The sequence below is a fragment of the Eptatretus burgeri genome, chromosome 4 (genome assembly GCF_056783735.1).
Source record: "Eptatretus burgeri isolate ZD-2024b chromosome 4, Ebu_testis_v1, whole genome shotgun sequence".
Taxonomy (NCBI): domain Eukaryota; kingdom Metazoa; phylum Chordata; class Myxini; order Myxiniformes; family Myxinidae; genus Eptatretus; species Eptatretus burgeri.
The window spans coordinates 139,759,106-139,781,610 of NC_140964.1; the positions used below are offsets into that span (position 1 = coordinate 139,759,106).

Sequence of the window (22,505 nt, forward strand, 5' to 3'; positions counted from 1 at the left end):
CGTTTTCTGGTGCTCTGCCCAAAGTCAGGTTCAATACTGCCATTGCCTTCCCAGCAGTAGTTAGGGCATGGATTTAGAATTAAATTGTTCATTATGCCGGTGATAGCTCACCTACTCTTCACAAAGCACACTGTGGGGTCTTTATCGTCCACCAAATAATGCCAAGCAGACAGGAAGCCAGTTTAACGTCCATCCAAGGGACGGCACACACACACACATTGATGAATCACCCTACCTGTGAATCACCAGCATAACGGTTTATAGCTGGGTCAGGATTCGGGTTTCACCGGCTGCTCCACTACCCCCAAACCCATCCAGGTGCGGCTCAGTGAGCCTCACAAAAAAATTCCTGGAAGAATTTACTTCTCCTTAAAGAGCTCGAGAGCGAAAGAGAGAAATAGAAAGTAAAAGAGATGAAGGAGAAGAAAAAGCAAGAATCAGGATGAATGAAGAGAATTATGAAAAAAAAAATGTGAAAGGAACAAAGAACAAAGATGTCGAGAACAACCCGGACAAATAGATTTCTTCACTCACCAGGCTCAAACACAGCAACATGTATAACCTACCAGATGTGTTACAGTGTGGAAGCACAGTCAACACAGCATCAGTGGCCATCAGCCAACACAGTCGTGAGACACCCTTATCCTGCCTAACCACTAAATTGTACAACTCAGTCCCATCAGCATCATTATCCCATGCAGGACAACTTTGCACTAACAGGCCGTTAATACAGGGGTGGGAAGCCCTACTCACAGTGAATATGGCACGGGCTCAGGCTTTGCTTGTCTTCCTCCCCCACTCCACTTCCAATGAATGTAACAATACTAATGTGGCCATTAGCAGATCTCAGCATCTCCAAGTGTAATGTAGCTTTTACTTTATACTCAAAAAGGCTGCAAGGTTTAAATGTTTCAGGTCATTAATCATTTAACAAATTGCTAAATGTGAAAACGAGCCTTTTTTTAAGGGTTGAAGGGTCATGGAAGAAGTTGTACGAATATCACATCCAGGAAAAAGGCCTCGGGGGAAACAGAGTAATCTGCAATGCTTGGTAACGATGTTTTATCTTCTTTTTTTTTTTCTTTTCCTCATTTTTTTTTTATCCCTTTTTTTTTCTCCCGTTTTTGAGATGAGTTTCAATTGTCTTGGTATTTCACAAAATGTCGGCCTCAAATCTCTCCTTCAAATTGATAGTTTTGCCATCGATCCTATGTTGGCGACATCTCAACCTCACCACCGACGCAGACCGACGTTCACAAACACTGGTATTCTACTACACAGTACCTCGAGGACAACCTCCACCGGTTTGAGTCGTTGTCGGCTTCGTGAAGGTATTCCGATGGAAATGTTTTGATAAATTAATCAATTCCGCAACGCCGGCCGACAACGCTCCGCAGATTTTTACACGTTCATTATAAATACTAATTGTGTCCATGTAATAGGTTTTTGTATTTTGTTGTGCAGTGAAATAATTTCAATGATCATCATTAGTGATTTTAAAAATTGTAAAAATTTATTAATTGAGTTGTGCAAGCTTTACAGTGATACAAGGCGCATTGTTTCGGGCCTACTCTTTCACTGAACTTGTCTTGCTTGTGTCTCGTTCAGTAGTTTACATGCTTTGTTTTGTTTTGCTAAATATCAAGGGGATACCTGGGTAATTACCAAGGGGATACCTGGGTACAGAATTGTGTTTTGAAGTCTTGCATGAGGCATCATCATATTGGCACAACTTATTTTGACCTTTTATTATGACTTGTATTTTTTCAACTTTTTTAATGTAAAATCGAGGCTCATGGAAGAGCTGGAACACAGAACGTATCAGGACGCATCATAACAAAAAGTACAGCAGGAGAAGGGGTAGAATTGACAGAGATGGACAAACAAGGGATGGGGATGTTGATGCATGGAAGGGGAGAACGTAAGGGGTGGACGAGATGGATACAGAAGCAAAATGTTGGGAGGGGAGGGGGTGGTTTAACGGGTGTCGAGAAGACCATGGTTTTAAATGGGGGAGGGGGGACTTGAAAAGATGTTGAACAGCTGTCTTATGATCTTGAGGGAAGAATAAGATTGAAGAGAGTGTATAAGTCGGTTCTACGGGTGTGGAAAAAAATAGGAATAAACAGTAGTGGTTCTGGATTTCGGCAGCTTCATGAGGAGGGGGTTTATGGAGTACCGTATGCATCCTGCAGATACCTGGGGAGGGACTAAGCACGGATAGGGCAGACAGTGCAAGACCAGAAAGTTGGCAGAAGAAGAAGGAGAGACCACCGACCTTTCTGCGATGGCGGTGACGCCCATCGACTCAGCTTCATCACGAGAGATTCGGTTTCCAAAGCCTCAAGCTGAGCAAGGTGTCAAAAACCAGCCTCCATGTTGAACATGACAGATACAGCAATCTGCTGTCAGAATGTCGGATAGCATGAGAAGTCTTGTGATGATCAGAATCCAAATTCTACGACAAAGCACTCATCACTTGCACGTCATCATCTATCATTCGATACAGGAAGCGAGTGTCGTCATGGCAGCGGGTCTTGCGATATTATTTAATTCCGATTGAAACACTTCCTGGCTTCAAATATGTATTAATACACACTCTCATCCACCTTCATTTCAGCAACCTCATGTAGGACACCGACAAACCAAATTTGTGTTCAACACCGGTGTGCGAGATTCGCTCTACGATGAAAAACATGAAAACAGTGCTGACTCTATCTACTGTGCAAATATGTTCAGCCCTTGTCTTAAATTACAGCAGGGCTTACTAAAGAAGATCGGAATTGATCCAATAATTACCTGCATCTCTCGTCTCAGGAGGCTGGCAGGATGGCCTACAGGTACGCACACTGACCTCTGAACTGTCTATCCTGGGTTAAAATCCCGACCCACCTCTAAACTGTCATCCCGGTGTTTCACATGCAGGGTGATTCATCAATTTGTGGGCCATCTCTCGGATGGACGTTAAGCTGGATGTCTCTCCTTCCGGATTAAAGATCCCACTGTGTCCTTCGCGAATAGTAGTTGAGCTCTCGCCAGCACCCTGAACAGATTCGAAATACCTGCCCTGACTTCCTGTATCAGAGTGACGACCCATCCAGGATTGCAACCCGAGCCAGAGAAACTGCTTCGGCAGCACCGACGCTCTGTATAGACCATGGTTCATGATCTGACCCTTCATCTTGGCTTGAATGAGTTTATCCTGTGGCATTTCCTTCCGACTGCTGCATACATCTCACCCTTCTTGCATATCATGTACGTAGATGACAGAACAAGCTTGACCCGACTGAGTGGAACGCGACTCACTGCCGTGTTCTCGGACCGCAAACGCCGTTTGGCAACTGGTCAGGCATCATCGATGTCAATATTCACGTTTGCTGGAGCGACATCATGATGTCTGGTTCATTCGTCGAGGAATGTCCTGCACAACGCTTGGGTGCCCTATCTTTGTTGGACTTGTTCCTGTCCAATGAATGGCATTTACCATCGAGGAGAGAGGTCGAGCTCGGGTAGGGAAATGGACCACAGATGTCGATGTTCTTGAGACCCAGGTTCACGGTCCCGGCAAGGTTTAGCCACTTCAGAGCATACTTACCTGTTGTCTTCCGAGTTGCTTCAGAAAATGGACTAATTTTGGAGGTAACTTTGGTGAATAAATGGATAGTTCACCTCATTTTCTGCTCGAATTTGAGAATTTTGACCCATCATACCCTGGCGTGGGCTCTTCCATCTTCGATCTTGTCTTGTTTCCAGCAGACAGTTCCTCACACTTTCAGGGGCACCACGTGGCCACACCCCGTCAACTCGCAATTTCATTGGTTGGGAGCCGAATCGCATTTGCTGAAAATGTGATCCGACGGCAGCAAAAAAGTTTGACATTCCAACCGAAATAAAAAAAATACTTCCTTCCTGTCTTTGCAAATGCCAACAAGTGAGTTTGTGTGTAATAAAACACAAAGAGTCGATTTGTGTGGACATCTCGTGGTCCCTCGTTGGGTAACGCAAAACAGAACGATAATCGGTCAGGGCCCACGGCCTTGGAGGAACTGTTTCCCCTGAAAAATCGACGTTTGGATCGGATAATTGGTGAATTTCAAACGAACAGGAATTTACAACCTTACCATGAACTGAACTTGCACACATTCTACCTTGAAGCATTAGCGCGTGGCACGCAATGCCAAAAAGCACATTTGACAACGGAATGCCATGAAAGGTAGCTCATCCCTAATGCTGTGGTTAGTAATTCAATATTGTGTGTCAAGCCAAGAACCCTTGCTTGCCTTTTGTTCTTGGTGTCTTGTTTTTTTTATTGAAGTTTTCCTGCTGCCTGACTTCAATCCCCTGGAGGTTCCTTCACCCAGAAACGTTTGGTTAACCGACGGCGAAATGGAACTGGTTATAGATGGGTCAGGAAAACCGACCAAACATCGCTTAATTTCCTTGCACTGCTTGCGGGGAAATTCCATTGCAACTGATGTAATTCTCGTGTTGGGTCGGTGAACAGACAAACTCTGTCGTCATGGTGACAGTCCATCGACGAATAATGCCAGTATGATATTATTATGAGCTGTGTTTGTGCAGTCGTTACAGTCTCCTGCTGTTCATATGCAGGTCACAAGCTCAAAAATGATTCCAATATGGCATGCGAGTGAGCGAGGTGCCTGACAAACCAGAGAACCGCTGCCTCCGCCCAACCGCTCTCCTTCCCATGGGAATGGAAACGTCTGGATGTCAACAGGCAATCGATTCACAAATGTACCCTGCAATCATTCAATTACCGCACGCTTGCTCTGTCCAAGATACGCTTGCTCTGTCCAAGACATGTAAACACGTAGTCGTGTGACGTGTCCCCCTCCGTCCCCCCAAAGGTATACACGTCTTGAGAATAACCGAGAGAAAAATCAAAATTATTTCAGTGTGAAAGTGGTGATTTAGTCGGTAAAATGCTCGGCCTTGTTCACAGAGGTTGCCCATTCAATTTGGGCTGAAGGCAGCAGCGCCAAGGATTTGGACGTTAAGTCACTGGAAACCAAGGTACATAGTTTGAGTGTAATTACCTTGTTGCAATAAGGTTATCAGTAACTCCCAACCCCATCCCAGGTGGCTCATTAATGGCCAAAAGAAACTGGGTATCTGTTGGTCTGTTTGATATTTGATACCAGGTCACAAATGTCGTCGACTATTTCAATGTCCTCAAGGCAACTTGTAATGGACGCCAAACGCTACCTTCGAAAAGGAAGTGCTGTCCAAGCCTCCTCAAATTAATATTAAAGAAATTGTAGATTTGACGTCTGACTGCTTCATGTACATTCGATCCGTCTCTGGTGCTCAGCCCGAAGGCAGAATCAACGCTTCCAAAGCAGTCTCGGGGCGAGGATCACGCCGGCTGGTTGGCCTTCTCAAGGGTGTTCTCAGGGGTGTACTCAGGGTAACAATTCGGAATTTGTTCAGAGTGCCGGCGATAACTCACCGATTCTTAGCGGAAGACACCGTGGGATTTTTAACCTCCACCAACAGATTCTAGCAGATAGGTCACCAGCTTGACACCCCTCTGAGGGGTGTTTGACTTGGTGATGCATCGCCTTGCCCGCAAAGCACCGATCCGGTAATTTATCGTTGGGTCGACAATCGAGCACAAGAGTCAGCTCCGAGGTGATTGCTCTCTCTGCCTTAGTACCGTGCAGTCAGACCTATCTACCTGATGTACGTTTCATGTTAATTACCCGTTGACTGTTTTGAACATCATGGATACTGTGCTTATGTGGATGCGACACTTACTGGAGGGGGTGAAGGTCTCGCGCCCCTGGCTTGATCTCTTCGTCTTTTAACTGTTATGGTGATGGGTTCCTTGTATTGACTGGCTAGTTTGGTCATGTCTTTTCTTCTTCATGTTCAAAGAATTGTTATGAAAGCTTATTTGACTCTTCATGCTTTGCCACCCTCACAACCAGCACCACAACATTCTCTCTGGATAATTAGAGCTGCTCACAATTGGTTCTGATTCTGGAATCCCTTGGGATGAAAGGTGGTCAGAGTAATTCACTCGTCATTGTACCAGGTGCCTCGTGCTTTGAACATGAATCACTAGAACATGTCATTGAACTTTTAGGAATTTTCTTTGTCCTGAAAAAGGTTGACTGAATAACTATGGGTCACTTATGCCGAAGCAGTTTCTTGGCAAAGGTTATACTGGGTGGCTCGCCTTTGCCTTCACGGCAGTAGGGAGGGCACGAACCCGGCCACGATAGCTCGCCTAACCTTTGCAAAGGTCACCAGGCCCTCGAGACAACGTTTAATGTCCACCGACTAATGTAATCTTTAACGTCCCCCGAGTAATTCCAGAAGGTGGACGGGATGCCCAGTTGTAACGTCCATCTGAGGGACGGCACACATTGATGAATCGCCCGTCCTGTGAAACACCACGATGACAGTCTATAGCTGGGTCGGAATTCAAACCCAGGCTGGACAGCATAGCGGCGAGTGTGCGTACCTCCAGGCCATCCTGCCAGCCCAAATGCTGTATATGTACAAACTTATTTAACAAAATTCCCTGTTTTACATTGCAATACACATTTTTACATTTAAATAAATATGTAGAGGAGATGGACGGAAAAGTGTATATAAATAAAAAACTTCAAGGTGCTATGAAGGTTGGGGAATGGTAAAACATATAAATAAATAAATAACTTTAGGTGGTATTCTGTCGTGGAGATGGTGAGGGTGTATAAATAAATAAATAAATAAATAATCCAAAGTTGTGTGTTGGTAGCGCAGATGGTAAAATGTATATCAACAAGTGTGAGGGGCTGGGAGAGGGGGGGCACTTGCCAATACAGTACTTCCGTGTGGTTTCGCTGCTTGTGAGTATTTATAAATTATAAGGTGGTACAAGTCTGAAGACGACGATGGTTCACGAGCGGTATTTGACGATGTAGATTGTTTCAGAAGTCAAGGATGAGACAACGTGATAATGTTTGTCCAAGTTATAAAAATGATCAACATGATGTGGTACGAGTGACAGGTTATTAGCTGTAAAATGTTGAAAACCCGGTTTCGTTCATCAACTTAAAAAATTTGACCTTTGTGAACTTTAAAGGTCAAAGGTCAAGGATTATGACCTTTGGTGCAAAACTTCCTCTGGAACATTCCAGGAACAATATAACGTCATATAGGCTATATGGAATTTCGCACTCCTCGCATTATCCATACTTTGATGACATCAGCGTAAAAACAAACTTGAAGGGGGCGCCATGGGCAAGCTGTTCGAGATAGAGCAAAATGGTTTCAAGACTTTAGGTGGGGAATGACCTCAAGATTATGCATAAAAAATATTGTCATCCTAGCTCTCAAAGTTTGGGCGGTCGTATGATTTTTATGTCAAAATTTGCAATTTTCTAAGTTCGTGACCTTGTGACCTTGACCTTGGGACGGAAATGAAAAATCGAGCTCCGTGGGGCTATGCAGGTGCCATTGGGCTAACCAAATACCGAAACCCCTGTCAGATTCGACAAACCCCCTCGGAGAAGATGCAAATTGAAATCGGCTACCCCCTAAAAACACGTTTTTTGGGCGTGGCTCTGCCCATAATGGGCGCAGCATGCCCATTTTCAGGAAAACACAACTAGATCATGATATAAACCTCCCACCAAAATTTTATCAGGATCGGATCAAAACCCACGGAGCTATGCTCGGGACAAACAGACATTCAGACAGACAGACACACACAACAATAACGAATATAGTAGTCACTGATATTTTTTCGTGAACCAATAAACCGTCGGGAGTGGCAAACCTTCCAATAACTACAGGCCTTTCACAACCCCTGGGCCAAGGAGCGGCCAAGCAGCAGGTATTTTGCTCCATCCATTTTCCCTTCTATCTTGACAAGTGCCCCAGTCCCTGTTGATTAGAAACATCCCCACAACATGACGTTGCCACCACCATTCTTCACAGAGTAGGGATGGTGTTCTTTGGGTGATGTGCTGTGTTATGTTTGCACCAAACGTTAACCTTTTGCATTTCGGCCAAAATGTTCCATCTTGGTGGTTTCATCAGACCACAAAACCTTTTGCCACATGCCATCAGAATCTCTGGAGAATTTTTTTGCATACCTCAAAACGGGACTCAAGGTGGGCTTTTTGAGGAATGGCTTCCTTCTTGCCATCCTATCGCGCAGGCCAGACTTGTGGAGTGTTTGAGATGTTGTTGTCACATGCACAAAGTGACCAGTCTTTATCATAAAGGCCTGTAGCTTTTTCCAAGTTGCCATTGGCCTCTTGGTGGCCTCTTTGATCAGTCTCCTCCTTCCTTGGTCATCCAGTTTGGAGGAACGGCCTGATCTCGGCACGGTCTTGGTGATACCATACGTCTTACACTTTTTAATGATTGTCTTGACTGTGTTCCAAGGGATATTCAAGGCCTTTGAAATATTTTTTTTACCCGTCCCCTGATCTGTGCCTTTCAACAACTTTATCCCAGATGTCTTTTGAAAGCTCCTTGGTGCTCATGGTTGAGTCTTTGCTGTGAAATGCACGACCCAGCAGAGGAAACCTGCAGGAACATCTGATTTTATTTTGAAATAATCAGAATCACTATAATTTGACACAGGTGGAGGCCAATTAACTTGGTGTGTGATTTTTTTTTTTGAAGATTACACCTGAGCTAATTCACAATTGCTATTACGAAGGGGGTGGACACTTATTCAAGTAAGATATTCTTTTTTTGTATTTTTCATTAATTTTCTGAAGCCTGGTGTTGGCTTCGTGGTTCGGGTGGCCTACTTCGGATGTTATGGTCCTGTGTTCAAGCCCTGTTGGGTGCTGAATTAACACCAGGTTGGGTTGACTGAACCTGTCATCCTTCTGAGGTCAGCAAAATGAGTACCAGTGTACTGGTAGAGGGGCACAGTGTCAGTGGCACAGCTGTTCTTCCAAGAAATGATAGCGACCTGACAGCTAAGCTGCTATGCACAAGAAAATAATTAATTTTCTGAAATTTGTGGAATTTGTTTTTCACTCTTAAGTTGTGTGTTTCGATGCGTTGATAAAGGTTGAAGAAGTCTGATTTAACGCAGTCTGAATTCTGATTCCAGGCAGGCTGCAAAGGCAACAAAAGGGGGAAATTTTGAAAGGCGGTGTAGACTTTCTATATGCACTGTATGTTCAGGCAGGGATTAAACCCACGTGGTTTGAAATTTGTCTGAGGTCATTATTTACTTTTGACCCAAAGATGCAGGGCAGGGTCTCGGGGACCTGGCAATGTTGTTGTACAACTGTATAACGATGTTATAATATAATTTATTTACATTTAAGCCTACTTGTATGCTCCTATCACTGAGTTACAAATAATTCAGTGACATAAATATGAAATAAAAACTTAATTCATGTTCAAGGGAAAGGATTAGTTCATAACACCAACCCTTCCTTTCCAGTCCTCGGGTCAGGGAGGCCCGGCAAGGTTGTTATTTTATATAATTTTTATCTCATTCTTTGTTGTTGGTGCCTGCTGCCATGTGAGGTCTTCCTCGTCAGAGCAGTCAGATCCACATTCGCCATGTCCTCTCTGTAAGTTTTCCCTTCAGTGTAAAACAACCAAAGTGACAGTGAAAAGGATTTTGAGCCGAAAGGCGTCACGGGCCTTGTGAAGATAGGCCTCAGCTATCGAGTCAGCAGTCTGTTGTCTATACACCGCCCAAATAATTATGTGACATTCTCTCAAGCAGGGCTTTTACTGTGGAGATGATGTGCTTCTTGCTATTATTTCCGGCTATTTTTCTCTTAAACAACTCGACCAGAGACCACCCAACCCATGTCATTATAATGGTCTTTGTCCGAAGACTTGTGGGAATCTCGTGAGATTATGAAAGAAATCATCCATGATTCTTTATTTTTAATGAGGTGTGTATATAATATGACTGATTCGTCAAGAAGAAAACTGGTTTTGGGTCATTTATTGGCACAAATGGCCTGCTCATGGTCACTTGAGAGAATTGCAATTCCACGGGATTGTGAGTTGGACAGTTGACGGTGATGGGCCATAAACATCTCGGAGTTAAGTCGGTGATTGCATGACAGGGGAGGGAAAGTAGTTGATACTCCACTGTTTTGATGAACTCATGAAGAAATATGTATTGATCAATGTGAGAATACCTGTCAACTCTGTCCTCCCCTCCTTCTCACAGAAGCAGAGGTTGGGAGGGGGTCAGGGAGGGAAGCAAAGATGGAGCAGAGTTCGGAGGGAGGAGGTTGAGGCTTTGGGTGGAGGAGGAGCAGGCGTTGAGGACTTTCAATGGGTGGTAGGGCAGGAATGTTGAGTTGTGGGGAGGGGATTGATGCCTTTTGGGTTGGGTGGGGGAGAGTTGGGAGCCCAGAGGTCGAGTACTTGGGGTTTGGGAGCGGGTGGAGTGGGGGATGTTGATGACTTGCGGTTTGTGAAGGAGGATGGGGTGAGTTGAGGACTTGAAGTCACATTTCACATTTCGCGGCTGTTCTGCGGGTCCCTGCTCGTTTAATTGAATATCATGGTTAGTTGTGTTACCCATTCGTACAAAGGCACAACACCGCTGTAAAGTACATGGTGCTCCAAGCCTCTGGTTACCTTTGTGTATCTCATACTATCATCAAAGTCCTTCCATTAACATATACATCTAACCTGATACGATGCACCGTACTCTATCACAGAGTGCCGGTGCTGCCGAAGCACTTTATTGGCAAGTGTTTTACTGGGTGGTTTGCCATTCCCTTCCCAGCAATAGTTAGGGCAGGATTTATTAATTTCTTCACGATGACTGTGATAACTTGCCTTTTTAACGTCCATCCAAGGGAAGGTAAACTCATTGAATCACCCTGGGATTCAAACCCAGGCTCGACAGGTTCGAGGTAAGTACACACAGTTGCGTACCTCTCAGCCATTATATATAATATATAAAGCTCTTTCTAACCACTGACTGAGCCAATCACTGACTCACTGACTCACTGATTGATATGAAAGATCAATACTTTCTGGTTGACGTAGAAAGCTGAAACTTTGCGTGCCGATGGACAATGAAGCCAGCACACCGGGGAAAAAAATTACAGAATCGTCGGACAACAATCATAAATATCAATTAAAAAAAAAAAAAATATATATATATATATATATATATATATATATATTGCAGGTGATCGATACGAGACAATGGGGAAGCACGGTAATTTTGTGTGCCGAAGAAAATCAAAGCCGAAACACCAGGAAAAATCACACAACTGTCGGAAAGCATCTGTAAATGAAAATATAAACAAGTGAAAAAAATCAAATGCAGGTGAGCAACCCGAGACAATGAAGTGGTACGGTTCACATTGTGTAAGCATACCCTGCATATATATATATATATATATATATATATATATATATATATATATATATATATATATATATATATATATATATATACATACAGTAGACTAGGCGTAAGTCGTCACCATCGGGACCGTGAAAAAAGTGACGACTTAGAAATGTGATTACTTACGCGTATGCGAACATTCATGATGACTGTGGGGTGAAGGATGAAGTCGCGCGTGGCCTGGACACATGTGTGAGAGCCGGCTATTGTACCAAAAGGAAAACGCAATCCTCGGGGCATAGGTGGGGGTGAGTTGGTGAGTTGGAAAGTGATCAAGCAAAGATGGAATTCATGAATCAGTTTATCAAAAGTAAAGATAATGAACAACTCTGTAAGACAACTCGTATACCATCGGTGATGGTATGGTGACAAATTACATGACACACAGTCATCGTGGTGATGATTACCACTCAATGCCTATGTGTAAGTGAGTGCGGTAATGTACAAAACAAGCCAATATAAAACCATGATCGGACTTCAACACTAAGCTTGATCGATCCTTTACTTCTTTGCGAAGTAATCCGTTATGTTTGACTGCCTCAAACTCTTGGGCATCTGGTGCATGAGAAAGGATTCAAACTGGTGTATTCCATGATGTTGGCTGGGCAATCCTCCACCAAAAGACGGTATCGGCCGAATATTTGGCCGAATCGGCCGAAACCGAATATTTGGCTGAGCCGACATTTGCCGAAACCAGATGATGAGCGCGTCATCGACATCTTCAAAGGACACACATTTCACGCATTTCACACTTCCCACCGGCCTCACGATCTTCTCTACTTGTCCAAATATCTTGCCCTTATTCTTCAAGATATCGTTCAATGTCTGTCGTTTGATGTCCAACTTCTCAGCTATGTCTGTTTTCTTCATCAGTGGATTTGCCTTGCAAAACTGGATAATGTCGTATTTTTCTTGGTAGGTTTTAGTTGAAAGCTTACGCTTAGTCGCCATTGTCCTGCCTGCAGTGCGATCAACGTGTGTACGCAGTTATAAATAGCCTATCACTGGCGGTGTAAACCAATGAGCGAGCATCACGATTCCATGAAATCGGGCTTCTCATAAGGCAGCAGTTCCGTGTGACGAGTGAGGAGTGGTAATTTACTTGTTTCCATTACGTGGGGAATGGACAACATCTGACGACTTAGACGAAGTGACGACTTAGAGATGACGACTTACAGAGGGATGACCCTTTATTCAAAGGGATTTAACATGAGATAAATTCGGGACTTTTTAACGCTGCCGACTTAGGCGAAGTGACGAGTCACACGCTGCTGACTTACACCTAGTCTACTGTGTATATATATATATATATATATATATATATATATATATATATATATATATATATAATATGTATATATATATATATATATATAATATGTATATACATCAAAACATGTGGAGTGTGACGAGCACTCCCCCGATCGCCATTGGACAATGTCCTACACTAAAGTGACATCCAACTGAAAGGCTTGTGCCCTGCAATTCTGTCAAACAAAGATTACATTGTCAACATCAAACGGAGCCGCCTATCTGGATTTCGGGCTTTTTTTTAATTTTTTTTTGCACCCTCATCAGGACAGTGTACCGATAAATATCTAACCAATGATGACCACATTCCTTGTTTATACATCAGACCTACCTCCTGACTGTTATGGTGAGCATTGCTGCGAATTATGTCTCACATGGTAAAACTGCATAATCCACAAAGAACAACTGTCCGTCTGCCACCCAGACGATTGTTCCCGTGAATGCAAACCATTCAACCAGAAGGCACGTGATGTGATCAGCGGGTAAATCAAAACATCTAGAGTGTGACGACACTCCCTCAATCTACAGAAATATATATATATATATAGATATGTATATATATATATATATATATATATATATATATATATATATATATATATATATATATATATATATATATATATATATATATATATATATATAGCTGCAAAAGTAAGTATACAGTAAGGACTGTACTTTTATTCATAACTGTATACCTAATTTTGCAGCCCCTGTGTAATATATATATATATATATATATATATTCACGTCCATCCGAGGCAACGGTCCTACCTGTGAAGCACCTGGATGTGGACAATTCACAGTTGTGTTGGGATCGATTCCAGGCTTGACAGCTCTGAGGCCAGTGTGTACAGTTCAAGGCCATCCTGCGAGCCCTCGCAGTAATTGAGATGCTCTGATTAAGAGAGGTGATGCGCTTCACCGTAAGGCAATAACATTTGAGATGTCATCATGTCCCTGCTGTCAGGGATTATGGGTAATGTTTCCCTTTGCAGGTGTCATTTCAATGTACAGTACATCCAAAGTTGTCCTGAGGATGCATCGAGAAATATCCACAATTTTTTTTACAAACATCACATGTAGACCAGATGAATGTCAGATTTTATTGGTTTTCAGGTGGAGATACTCTTAGCACAGGAATATGTTTTAGTAATATAGATGTGTTTATGCTCACCGGTGTATTACTTTGGTGACTACACTTCCAAGTTCAGCTAATCATTTGGCGTTATCCGTTTTCCAGATGAACTTGATTTGTGTACAACATCCTTGTGTGAAGCAGGGTACTCCCTTTTAATCTCCGTAATGGGTGCAGTGTTGTCACGTGTTCAACAATGGCCTGGGTATTATGACCATGGCCCGTTGCAGCCGCCATCTCAACGCAAGTCTTTCAATGCATTGTCTCTTGTAACACCTGGCATGGTATGAATGCTATTTATTGACTTTGTGCATTATTAAAAATACAACAACGAATCTGGATGTTGCTGCTCTTCTGCAGTGTTCCAAGATAAAGGCTTCGATAAATATATGCCAGAGTGTGTAGAATATATATATATATATATATATATATATATATATATATATATATATATATATATATATATATATATATATATATATGTCTGCATTAACGACTGCTTCTGTTCTTGTTCGTAACATTTTGATAAACATTGGACAAGCAGATACTGGAGTTTATTGATAATTCTATGTGCATGGCTCATGTTATTAGCTAATGCAATCGTGGAAAGCTTTAAGGGATACCGAGTATAGAGGAGGGTGTGTTGTGGGGATGGGGATTGGATGGAAGGTGGAGGTCGGTGTGGGTGGGTGGGGGGGGGGGAGTGAGGGTGAAGTTGACTGTCTGGAGCTGAGCATGAGTGTGTATCTACAGACGTATAGGGAGGAATGTAGGTTGGTGCAGGAAACCCCGCTTGCGTTTCGAAATCCTTGAGATTTTAACACTCATGCTATCGGGTTTTCCGAAACAAGGTGTTCTTGGTGGATGGGTCACCAAGATTCCCTGGTGCCATTCTTTTATTGTTTTTTTTTTTTTGATTTTTTTTTTTGTGGTTTCTGTGCACTGGTGAGTTGTGGACATTGGCATCCGCAGACAGGCTCGTTGTCAGCTCAGCAGAAGACGAATGGATTAAACCTTTAATTGAGGGAATTTTATCCTGGTGTTCCAAGTGCATCGACGTGAGAAGTGAAAATTAATCTGTCCCAGCCATGGCTGGTTCAGGGACACATTGTTTTTCTCAAGCATTGGCATGGGCAAAGGGCCTGTTGACCTCCATAGAACCAGCCTGTGTGCATCTGAGGACCAAGGTATGGGATGTCAAGTATTAATTGGATCAACGTGATTTGTGCATGTGTCGGTAATCAGCCTTATACGAGAGGCTTTCATGGATATAGAGTAGTCGAATAACGTGCTTACTTGTCATTAACAAACATGTATGTATATAAAGCTCTTTCTAACCACTGACTGACTGATATTTAATGGACGTCGAAGCTGGCACACCGGGGGAAAAAAATCACAGAATCGTCGTAAAACGTTCATTCACGAAAATATAAATAAATGAAAATAAATAAATGAAAAATCAAATGCAGGTGAGCGACCCGAGACAATGGGGAAGACAAACGGTAATTATGTTCACGTCGCATGACTTCTCTTACAAGGAGCTTCAACACAGGAGGCCATGAAGCTCGTAGAAGCCTTGTTAAATGGTTGCCAACCTCTGCTTCTTTGTCCTTGCCCTATCCTTAATGCTGAGCATCAAGCAAGGAAGCAGCACGTACCATTTTTGGAGTCTTTGGTCTGACTTGGCTTGGGTTTGAACCACCGACCTAGCAAACTCAGTGCGGACACTCTCACCATGACGTCACCCAATCTGGTTAAACTTGGAATCTTTTTTGAAATGTAAAAGGTTGACGCTTCCTTCAGGAAAGTGAATACTGTAACTTGTATTGAGAACATTTTGAACACCCTCAGGTACATCGGATATTGAGCCGAATGAGTATCTGTGAGTTTGAACTTTCTTATGAGTTTGAAGCAGGAAGGAAAAGAGACCTTGTTGCTGGTGTGTGCCTGCAGAGTGAGATCAACGATGGGATCAACCCACATGCCTTCAGGAGCCGAACCTTTCACCGTCCACGACGTTGTGCCGTTTGTCGCCAATTGGTGGCGCCACGCGGCTGCCTGTGCAGAGGTAAGATTCCGAATTTCATGACTCATTGCAAGAAAATCTCGTTCCAAAGAAATTGTTGAACTATTATAACTGCAAGAGACAAAGGCTTTACCTTAGCTCATCGGCTGATGCAAAACATGGAGGAAGAAATATTTGAATAATCCAGAGGTCTGGAGCAAGATGAATAATATTGGTGGATGTCTGATGACTCGACAGAAGTCCAGATCAGAAAATTAGATGATGGCACCCAATATTTTATTTATTAATCTTTATATAACACACACACACACACACACACACACACACACACACACACACACACACACACACACACACACACACACACACACACACACACACACACACACACACACTCTTTAAGATCATATTGTCTGGTTTTACGAAGCAAGGACATACACTTGTGAGCTTTACAGAGTGACCTCAAGTTGTCCTCTGACAGATTAGCCCTCTATATTAAGAAAACAAGCTGTTTGACTGCAACAGCCTCACGGCAGGATTCAATGTACCAGGGCCGATATGATGAATCGGATAACCACAGGTGAGTTGGGAACCTGTGCAGGAGAGAAAGTTTGCTTTTGTGAAAGTATTCCCAGGTGGAATCGATATCAGATGCTCTGGAGATGGCAGCGCAATCCTTTTGCATGAGGGGATGTCGCAGTCCCTGGCAGTTGGCCTGTGTGAAGAGCTTTATTCCGCAGCATTGGCAATGCTTCATCACACCAGTTGGAGAGATGGGGACTTTGACAAGAACATGGGCATACGAGCCAAGACGGGCAGAGGTGGAACAGGGAAGGTTTCATGGAAAGTTGGTCTTTGGTTCAAGAAGACGTGAGTGGCAGGGAGTACAGTGGGGATGACGGGGCACGAGCTGCGGTGGCATGGTGAGCGGTGGGAACATATGAGCTGGTGGATTGTACACACACAGGAAAGAATTCCTGGCTGTGAGCTGACACTCTCCACTCACTACACACCGGATTTCTCCAGAAAGCCAAGGAAAGAAGAGAGATAATGTGTCAGGTTGGAAACTGATAAACATTTGGTTTAGCCAAAGGCCAAGCAAGCGTGATGTCAAAATTGACATAACAGGACCAACCTCGTCGGTATAAGAAGGCAGGTACATGGATTCACGATAAGATTGACAACACAGGGAACAAACAACAACAGTTCGACAGAACAGATCCGGTCCAGTGTTCTTAACTTTTGGAGAAGTTTTCACGAAGCTGGGAAAACTGCACCCACTCACAATGAATCCGGAAGCCGACTGAAAGGCGATGATGAAAACGGCATTGGATCTCACCATTTGCTTATTGCAGCCATGTGGCACCCGTTCCCCATTTGGAGGACACGAACACAGGACGTCTGATGCCTGCATGCAGGTCCTACGTGGAGACCACTTGGAGCTCACAATATGGGACCTGAGCCTACGAGGTAGCTCTACGAGTTCGCGGTGCCTTAAGTTTTAAATGTGCATCTTTCCTTTGGCCTGTACAGAGAGCCTGCCAGACTGAAAATTAACGAAAGGCCGTTCAATTCAAAAGGACATCAAAAAACATGAAGGTTACACCATTGACGACGGTCTATGAGTCTGTTATTGTGGTGTTTTACCATAACAATCAAATCAGCCTGGTTTCAAGTCATGACAAAGCAGCTCAACCTGTACCTTGAAACCATTGCAACTTCCTAATGGCAACTGATAGAGAGATTGAATAATCAAAGTTTCCGAACGTGATGCTCATGTCATCATGTGCCCATAAATAATCCTGAACTATCGGCCAGTATAAAAAAAAATCAATGTTTTAATTGAAAGAACGACACTCTGGACAAAGCTTTGATTTTGTAGGAAACACGACAAGGGGGGATGGGGGTCTCTGCCATTCCATATCAGTCCCTGGAGAAGCATTTTCCCTTTCAAGTTAAGGATTCAGAAACCCGAGTTGTGCAACGTTCACGAGTCTATCTGTATTATGTGTGATGCTCACAGTGCTGATAATGTCACATTATCGTGTGAAGTGTGTCTTTAATGAGTTTTCTGAATTGAATACCCTTCATTGGACCTTGCAATGTGTGGGCGTCCATCCTTTGCTGTGTCCAAGCAACTGTGACGCTGTCTACAAAGAGATTTTGAAAAATGAACAAAACTGTGCTCTGCAGCAACAAGGCTGCAATTTCCACTGCGTCTCCACTTGCCATCTTGAGTGATGCAAGTGAAGTCACCGTGTGGTTGGAATATAAGATTTCAGATCGCGATTGTCGTGCCAGTCGTTCCTCAACTCTGTTATCATACGTTCTCCGGTGGCGAATCATTGCCAATGCCAGGTTATCACGGATGATGACAAGCGGTGGCAGAAAACGGTTGCTGACCAGAAGATGTCTGATTGATAAAATGTGGATTGAACAGAACAAACAAAATGTAGAAAACACAATAGCAGGTCGGACTGATTTCGGGCCTGGTGCCACGATGCTCCAAGTCAGGTTATAAGTGTGGTCTCCCGTGGGATGTAGGTAATGGCACATTGGATCCGAGTGCGAAATAATGAGCCAAAACACAGAGCTGATGTACTATTCAAAAGAACAAAGTCGTTTGTTCTTCTATCACTGAATTATAACAACTCGTGAAGAACTCATCCTTACGGACAGGTTAGATCCCCCAGAATTTGGTTCCTTTTATTATGACATAATAACCCCAACAGGTGGCGCATAATTGGGGTCGAATCACCTGAAACGTTCTGTTTGTACAGCCACCATGTTTCAACTCTTTCATCCAGCGGCTCAGGAGTGCATACAACACACACACACACACACACACACACACACACACACACACACACACACACACACACACACACACACACACACACACACACACACACACACACACACACACACACACACACACACACACACACACACACACACACACACACACACACACAACATGCTGCTCTTTTTTTGAGATTCTATACAATATGGTTTGTATAAATTATTAAAATATCCAAAATAATCTAATGTCATGCTTTTGTAAAATAAATAAGGGAGTTTGGCAAACATTTGATTCATTTAATCTGTACACTTAAGGACAGTAGAGCTTAATGAAATTGTTGTAATGTAATAATTATTAATCTTCCAAAAGGTTAGGACAAGACACAATGCCCAATGTTTTCTCACCGCCACACCAAAAAAAAAAAAAATAAAACAATGGGAGAATACTTTAATCAGGTCTGTTTGTCTGTCTGTAAAGCGATCTCCTCCAAAACGTTTGGGCAGAAGTTCACCAAACTTGGTAATTACGATCACCACAAGGTGAGAAAGTGCAAGAGTAGTTTCAGTTTTAGCCCCACCTCTTGGGGTGAGGTCAAAAGGTCAAATACCAAAAATACATTGCACGATTAACGGGCAGATTTCAAAAACATTTTTTTCAACGAAACTGAACGTGTGTGTGTGTGTGTGTGTGTGTGTGTGTGTGTGTGTGTGTGTGTGTGTGTGTGTGTGTGTGTGTGTGTGTGTGTGTGTGTGTATTGTTGCGGTTCTCTGAACCGCATGCATACAATAGATAGGTGTCCCAAGGCAGTGGAGATACGTGTAGATAGTCCCCTTCCTTTTGTTTAGCAGAACAACAAGGGAGTGCGTTGCGATGATCTAATAGCTGGGGTTGCTTAAATCATTTTCTTCTTCATTTCGTCCCCACTCTTCTTTTCGTCTGATTATTCCTGAGGTAAATCAGCCACGTGCACCTTCGCTGTAAGGTGGGGCCTCATGTAGGCGAGCGCGAGTGGCGCCACGGTGAGGAAACTGCTGCACAGAGATCCTCGTTTCCGGGCGAGCCCAAAACCCTGTGTGTGCGGCGAGTCATGTGTTCTTGGCAGTGCGAGGTTGTCGACTCGAGCTTCCGATGGTCTGGGGAGGATTGCCGGTTGCAATCAAAAGACACGCGAATAAATACCTCTAAAGAGGCTGCACGAATGGTGTTTTTCACGGCATGGGAAACACAGCCAGCACGACGCCCACGCTGCACGAAACGCGTACGGAGGCCAATAAAGACGACTCCACACCATGTTGGGCGAGATACGAGTGTGCGGAATAGAAGCGGCTTGTTCCTTTTCAACATCAATATCCGACACATATTGGTGTTCGCCCCGCGCACACGCTAGCGGAGTCGTGTGAACGCTGGCGCTGGCCACGTGCGTAATGGCCGAACCACGCGCACTGTATGGAATGTGCTCAAAAGCAGACACGTACCCCGCTCGTGAAACGTGCAGGGATTTATCCATGATGATGTACCTTCGGCCCTCGCTGGCAGCAGTGGATTCTCCACGGATGGTGAACATCTTCTCATCTCTACGGCCAGTGAAGCTGCGATCGAGCCGGGGAATGCACAGTGTGGGCCACGTTGGCGCGCGCGGAGCGAGCTTGTTGATCGACGCTGGTCGAACGCCCGAGCGGGCATGCGGGATCCTTGACCGGTCGCCCGGGCGCGGCCCGGGGTTTTTTGCAGGACCATTCGCATGCCAATTTCGGTGTGGGCGATTCATGTCATCTCGTGGGGTCGGAGCAGAATATTCCCACTGTTTGGGATGGCCTTGCCGGAAACGAAGTGAGGCGGTTTCTGGCCAAAGCTGATGGGCCACATGAGGTGTCGGGGCCAATCGGAGCACCCAATTCGGGTGATGACGTTTGGATTCGGCATGGCCCCTCCCCCCGAGCTGCGGGCCCTAAAAAGGTCGGGGCAGTCCCTCTTGCCTTCTCTCTTGGCCTCTTTCTCTTTCTCCACCTCGCCTCACCTTGTCGACACCTCCACGACCCTGCCCGTACCCTGCTCGTTTTTGTCTTTTCTTCCATTGATCCAGCATGGTCCAAATCCTACTTTAGCCGGGACTTTATTCCCAACGATCCGTTCCTTTTAATCTGTACGTCCTTGGCAGTGTCGCTTGGCTGCATCCGATCCGATCCGGTCGAGTGATCCGGTTTGGACAAGGCATACCGAGGACGTGTTCCCTGGTAATTAAATCACGTGATTAATTAGGTAACCCGATTAACCCACAGACGGGAGGACCCGAGGTCACGCGGTTGAGTTATTGGCATCCACGGTCAGTTAAGTGACCCGCCGCATCACGGAATTATCCGTGTGCGACGGCCTACAATTCTGGGGAGTCTGGTGGGAACCAACATATCTTCCCCCACCTAGTGGTCTTCTCACCCGACCCCCCAGCCCGCAACAATATATATGTGTATAAATAAACATGTGGAGCGTGACGAGCACTCCCCCGATCTCCATTGAACATTGTCATCGTCCAATGGGTATCGGCTGAGTACTCGTCACACTCCACATGTTTTGATTTATCCACCGATCACATCACATGCCTTCTGGTTGAATGGTTTGCATTAGCAGGAACAATCGTCTGGGTGGCAGAGGGACAGTTGTTCTTTGCGGATTATGCGGTTTTACCGTGTGAGACATAATCTGCAGCGATGTTCACCATAACAGTGAGGTAGGTGTGTGTGTGTGTGTGTGTGTGTGTGTGTGTGTGTGTGTGTGTGTGTGTGTGTGTGTGTGTGTGTGTGTGTGTGTGTGTGTGTGTGTGTGTGTGTGTGTTTATATAATATAGAAAGACCCACCCACATCTCTCACCTGTGAATGGAGGGAATCGCCAATGTGCTTTCACCTAATCAACGAAACCCAGGTGGCTAGGATTATATAAATAAATTAACACCTCCCATGCTCCTCAAACCAAAACTGCTGCATAAAGCAACCAAGAAGGCATACACAAGGTAAGTGCTGTATGCGCTGTTGCTGATAATTCACCAATATGTGATGAATCCAGTCCGACAGCTGAGGAGGTGTGTTGCATTGGGATTCTCACGTGTGTACTATTTGTGAATGTCTTTATAGTTGTGGAGGAATTCTGGGAAGGGTTTGATCGGTCTGGGAACCTTCATCTGGGTCTGGGAACGTCATCATAGACGTTCTTGGCTGCTTTACGCAGCAGTTTCTGCCTGAGGAGCATGGGAGGTGTTAATTTATTTATATAATCCTCGCCACCTGTGTTTAGTTGATTGGGTGAAAGCTCATTGGCTATTCCCTCCATTAACAGGTGAGGGATGTGGGTGGGTCTTTCTTTATTATTATTCATGTATTGACTGCTTTTGACATTTGCACGTGGTACATACTTGGGAGCCTCATTGGTATGCATTGCTGTCTGTGCTATCGCTGATGATTCGCCAAAAGTGATGAAACCGGTCCGGTCGCTGACATGGTGTGTAGTATTTGGGTTCTCATGTGTGTCCGATGTGTGAACGTCTTTATAGTTGTTGAGGAACTCTGGGAAGGGTTTGAAACAGCATAGCGCTTACCATGTGTAGGACTGCTTGGGTTGCTTTATCGGCTGGAGGAGTGTGAGTGGGGTCATGTATACATATAGAAAAGCGGTGATTATTTCACAATGCTACACTTGTACTGTCCTTGTTCTGTGTTATTTGTATAGTTTCTAAACCTGGGAGGTAATTGTCCTGGTATATTTGTCCAATGTCCCATTGGAGTGGAGATGAAATGGTGACCTGTTGCATATCAATCTGAACTTTCCCAGAATCCCTCAGCAGCAATTTATGGCCAT

General features: G+C 44.2%; 1 protein-coding gene across 3 annotated transcripts in view; it reads left to right on the top strand.

Moving 5' to 3' along the window:
• The window catches only part of LOC147029242 (tensin-3-like), a 294,302-nt gene that overhangs the window by 41,366 nt on the left and 230,431 nt on the right, over positions 1-22,505 (top strand). For all 3 annotated transcript variants that reach the window (XM_085880149.1, XM_085880151.1, XM_085880150.1), the window contains exon 2: positions 15,783-15,897. In XM_085880149.1, coding sequence (XP_085736275.1) covers positions 15,783-15,897 — 115 coding nt within the window. The remainder of the gene's footprint in view (positions 1-15,782; positions 15,898-22,505) is intronic.